Here is a 4,992-nt window from a genome sequence, read left to right on the forward strand (position 1 = left end):
CACAGGAGCCATTTCTGATTACCTAGGCAGTTGCAGAAATTCTGCCCTGCCTGATCAAGTGAGGCACACAACTGTCTCTTTGGAATATCTTCATTTCTGCTGGGCCTGTTACAAACATGAAGATAGGTGACCCCTGTCTCAAAAAAAAAAAAAAAAAAGCGAATCATTTCTGGATCTGAAGATATAGGCTGCTCCTCCAGAACACTTGGGTTCGGATCCCTGGCACCTACGAGGCAGCTCACAACTGTTTGTTATTACAGTTCCCAGAGATCCGATGCCCTCTTCTGGTCTCCATGGGCATTGCATACATGCGAGGCACAGATATACACGCAAACTAAATACACACGAAATAAAAATAAAATGTAAAAATAAATTAATAGGTGACAGAAAGAGGGGATAACAGGGGCGGCGAGAGGATAAGAAGGGAGGCGAGGGGTGATGCTAGCAGCCTTACTAATACTTTAAGAAGTTGCACTACTAGTCTGAACCAGAAGAGGGCAGGGCTGATGAAATTGAAATTATGAACGCATAAATGGTTTTGGCCCTTTCCCGACACCGTACTCAATTTCCTCCGTTGGGCGGGTTTAACTGCCCGGAAGCGGAAGCTTCGTTCTTTTTCCGTTCTGTTCGGTGCTCGCTCCTGTGAGTTTTTTTGGGCAGGTGGGGAAGGGAGTTAAATCCGAGGCAATCCGTAGCCGGGTTGGGTTTGGGGAGCACGGGTCTGTAGGGAGCGTGTGAGGGAGGAGGAAGGGGTGCGGCGGGGTCGATCGGGGAAGCAGGATCGCGGCCGTTTAACTCGGAGGCTTGTTCCCCACAGGTGCTGACGCCAGAGCCGAGCGCCCGTCGCCATGGTGAGTCCGGGACCAGGGACCGGGACGGGCTTGATCGCCTCAAGGTCGCTTTATGTCCCCCGAGCTCATTCTCTGTTTCCCCTGTGTTGCAGCCTCGGAAAATTGAGGAAATCAAGGACTTTCTACTCACAGCCCGGCGGAAGGATGCCAAATGTGAGTGTGCGCTTCCAGTAGGCTCGGGACGAGCCCGTGGGACGGGCCGAGGGAGGGATTGGGCGCCTCTGAAAAGCAGTTTCTTTCCGAACGGGATCGCTTGAAAGCATGGCATCCAGCGTGTCACAAACACTAAGGTCTGCAGCTGCCAGTTGTGCACACCCTGATCATTAAGTACCTTGCCGGCCCTCACGTGGTAGAGGCCGGAGATCTCTGAGTTAGAAGCCCTCTTGGACTGCATAGTGAGACCCTGTCTTCAAATAATTAAAAAAAGAGGAAGTGTCGTTTACCTGTAATCTCCAGCTTCCAAATAAAGGGTAACGAGACGAAAACAGACCCAGCATGCTGGCCCATGCTTGCTTAGTCGTAGGCTAAGGCAGGAGGATGGAGCATCCAGCACCAGCCTTGGCCTACATAGCAAGACGCTTCTAGACGCGCTGGGTTCGTTCCCACTCTGCATGAGCTGGAATTGAGAGCCAGGCCTGGTGCACAGAGTACGTAATCCCCGAATTCGCTAGGCAGAGACAAAGGGATGGGGAAATGACGAGGTTCTCCTTGGCTACACTGTGTCAAAAATAGACGATTAAAAGAAGCAGGTTCAAAGACGTTTGTCGGCCCCTGCTGTTTTTGTGTTGTTCCTTCATACACAAGGAGGGAATTGTCCTCTCCTATTTAAAGGATGTTTGGAAGGATGTGTGTAGTGAGAGACCTTGGGTGACGTTATCTTCACATGGGAGCAAAAAAGTCTGTTTTTCTGCTATGTGAGATAGCCCCGTGTTCCTTCCTTTTCCTCTCAGATCCGTCTTTATGAGCACCAGATAATGAGCGGAAGTAGGCCCTGCTGGGCTGTCTTGTTAGGTGGACAGGAAGAGCCTTTGGATGGACCGCAAGGACCTTAGGTGTGCCCTGTCACGTCAGGCAAGCTGTTGCCTCTGATCTGGTGCTGTGTGGGCCGGCCGCCACCAGCCAGGAGGATGTCTCCTGCTGATGGGCTCAGCAGGGTCTGTGTTCTGGCACTGCCTTCCCAGCTCTGTCAGGGGCCACAGGTCTTTCTTCCTGTTTGACTTGGAGAATGTGAAGCTAGAGGTGGTACCTCCGGATTGGTGAGGTCAACCGAGCCGATCCATCAAATTCCTCAAGTAGCTAAAAAAAGGAATCAAGCATATTTGTTGGGAGAGGTGCCTTTGTTTTTAGAAACAGGCTATATGGACCCTGAGTGACTTTGGCACTCACTTTGTAGCCTAGGCTGACCTCCGATCTAGAGCAGGGAGTCTCCTCTCTCAGCCTCCCAAATGTTCAGTTGGTATTCCTGGCCACCATTTCTGACTTGTTTTCCTCCTTGTGTTTTTGTTTATACTGTGTGTGTACATGTGGGGCCAGAGGGCATCTTGAGGGAGTTGGTTTTCCTATGGGGCAGGTCTCAGGAACCAGACTCTGGTCCTTGGGTTTGGCAGCAAGTGCCTTTAGCCACTCAGCTATCACACTGGCTTCTCGTTGGCCTTGAATTGCCTCTGACTCCCAAGTGCTGGTATTGCAAACGTGTTGGGATGCCCTGGACGGTGTCTCTACTGTGTTGGTAGGCTGCTTACACATGTTCTGTCAGCCCGACTCGGCATTTATTTCATCATATTGGCTATTTCCTCGGAGGCGGAATTGCTGTATCTCGTTATGCGTGGCTGCGCTTAGAGTAATGCTTGGGACTGGGATGTGAGGGCCCCTACCTAGCACTTAAGGCTCCGGGGGTCATTTCCCAGCACTGGCGTAACTGGACATGGTAAGGCACCACTTTAACCCCAGGGCTTTTGGTTGGAGGCAGAAGGATCCGGAGAATTCGAGGCCCTCCACCACAGTGAGTTCGGGATCTGCTTGGATACATGAGACCCTGTCTCAGACATCAATGACCTCCAGAGGCTGGAGATAACGTTTGACTCAATGTTCAGGGGTGCAGTGGCTGCTGGGCAGCATGGGGTGGATGCAGTGGCCATGTCTGCATTTGGTAAGATAGGAGCCAGACTGAGCCCTGGTGCTTCCTGTGAAGTGCCCTGTCCCAGGAGTAACCACTGGCAGAGAGTTGAGAGAACAGGTGTGCGGCGATCTTGTGCTGTTCTGTGAGGTTAAGGCAGAATGCGTGTCTCTGGTTAGGTGCTTGAGTCTGAAGCATTAGGCACTTGACTGCTTTCTAACCATGAGTGGAGTTAAGAGCCCTTACAGCTAGTGTGGAGTTTGGTTCCCGGCATCCTTCGGCTCTCAAATGTGCCTATAGCACTGGCAGCCTCTTCTGGACTCCAGGCAACCCACACTCACGTGTCTGTGCCCATACACAGGCATGAGTTTACCCAAAATTTAAAAATATTACTAATAACCAGGTTCCACAAAAATGTAGGAGGAGCTTCCCCGAACACTGAGTGGAGTGTCTGACAGGAGCTCTGTGCTTCCGGTGTCCTTGTGGGTAGAGAATTGGTTGCCAAAAGTGGAAGGCTGGAAAGTTATTAATCCCAGCAGATAACTCATTTCCTTCCTGTATAAGCTGTCCCTTTAAAAAGGTTATCACAGGTCGTTCTAGAATGTTCTGTGGTGCAGTGTTTAGTGTACTAAGTGCAGATTTTGTGTGCATGTGTAAATTAATTGAGTACAACCGGGAAAGTGGCTTTCCTGCATTTGAAAATTCAGCATTTGAAAGCAGAGGGAAGTGGGGTGGGGGGTGGCTGAAAGTTTCAGCCACTTAAGAGTATAAGGTGTGTGACCTCTTTGTGGTTCTGCACTGGTTCTCATCCTGGATTGTGGTTTCCTTGGCAGCTGTCAAGATCAAGAAAAACAAGGATAATGTAAAGTTCAAGGTCCGCTGTAGCAGGTACCTCTACACCCTGGTTATCACAGACAAGGAGAAGGCGGAGAAGCTGAAGCAGTCCCTGCCCCCAGGTGAGTAACCCTGAGGCAGTAGTGGGGTGAGCAGGATTGGGAGAGCCACTTTACGGTGTTTCCTGTGGCTGTGATTCTCGGTTCTGTCTGATCCCAGAAATGGCTTCCTTGGTCCCAGACAGAGTATAGTCCATTTAATTCTCAAAAGAGCCTGCTCTGATAATCCTGACTTTGCAGAGGGAGGGGCGGGGAAATGCAGGGGGTAGCTCCAAAGGGAATTGTGTCAACCATCCATCTTTCTTTCCCCAGGTTTGGCAGTGAAGGAGCTGAAATGAACAGGACCTCTGCATGTGACTATTAAAAACCCTGAAAAGTCTTTCTGTGTCCTCAGTCTTTGCGGGGCGTGGTATTGCTTTGAGATGGTGCTGCCTTCTGCGTCCCAGACCTTGAACTGGGATCTCAGTGGGTGAATCACCTTCCTTGTCGCCTAAGTCTGGGAAGGCATTTAGAAGAGCCTTCTCTTCATGGAGGGACGCTGACATATACTCCCAAGGCTTGGAAGTGGGCCTTGGGGTGGGCTGCATTCTGATACAAATGGGGGGGGTGCTTCTAAGCTGCAGGGTGAGCCATGCATCCTTGGATGTGAGAGGAAGAAGTTCCTACTGTAAGACTTGGGAAAGGGAAGTCAAGAAACATGGGCTTCTGGGGTGACTGCAGAAAGGATGGTTTCTGTGGGGGTTCACTTACTGTGGACCGCTGGGAGTGGGGAGGGGCGGGGGTCTAATGCCTCTGGGCACTGCATCGTGCATGGTGCACATGCATGCAAGCAGACAACAGGGTTTTGGAGGTAATTTTTAAGAAATAGGACAGGCAAAGTCAACAAAGCCACTGGGGCTGCCACCAGGTGGCGCTCTACTACAGTAAATAAGCCCCATGATTAAGGAGGGGTTGTTTATTGAGATAGAAATTCGTGTATCCCAGGGCTGACTTTCAATCCCATCCTCCTGCCTCCACCTCCTGAGTACTGGGACCACAGGCGTGCAGCGACTGGGGAGTCTAATGCTTATAGAAAGTAGTACAACAGGCTGTGTTAAATGCTTAAACAAGCGGGTTCTAACCGGGGCTTGCT

General features: G+C 50.8%; 1 protein-coding gene across 2 annotated transcripts; it reads left to right on the forward strand.

The window, feature by feature from the left end:
- The first annotated feature begins 612 nt into the window (after positions 1-612).
- Positions 613-4,239, forward strand: Rpl38 (ribosomal protein L38). 2 transcript variants are annotated; one of them, XM_087574458.1, is made up of 5 exons: positions 613-719; positions 818-851; positions 944-1,004; positions 3,801-3,923; positions 4,173-4,239. In XM_087574458.1, the coding sequence occupies exons 2-5, from the start codon at positions 849-851 to the stop codon at positions 4,196-4,198; spliced, it is 213 nt and encodes a 70-aa protein (XP_087430584.1). In that variant the 5' UTR covers positions 613-719; positions 818-848; the 3' UTR covers positions 4,199-4,239.
- Positions 4,240-4,992: the final 753 nt, after the last annotated feature.

This window comes from Rattus norvegicus, chromosome 10 (genome assembly GCF_021556685.1).
Source record: "Rattus norvegicus strain SHRSP/BbbUtx chromosome 10, alternate assembly SHRSP_T2T, whole genome shotgun sequence".
Lineage (NCBI taxonomy): Eukaryota > Metazoa > Chordata > Mammalia > Rodentia > Muridae > Rattus > Rattus norvegicus.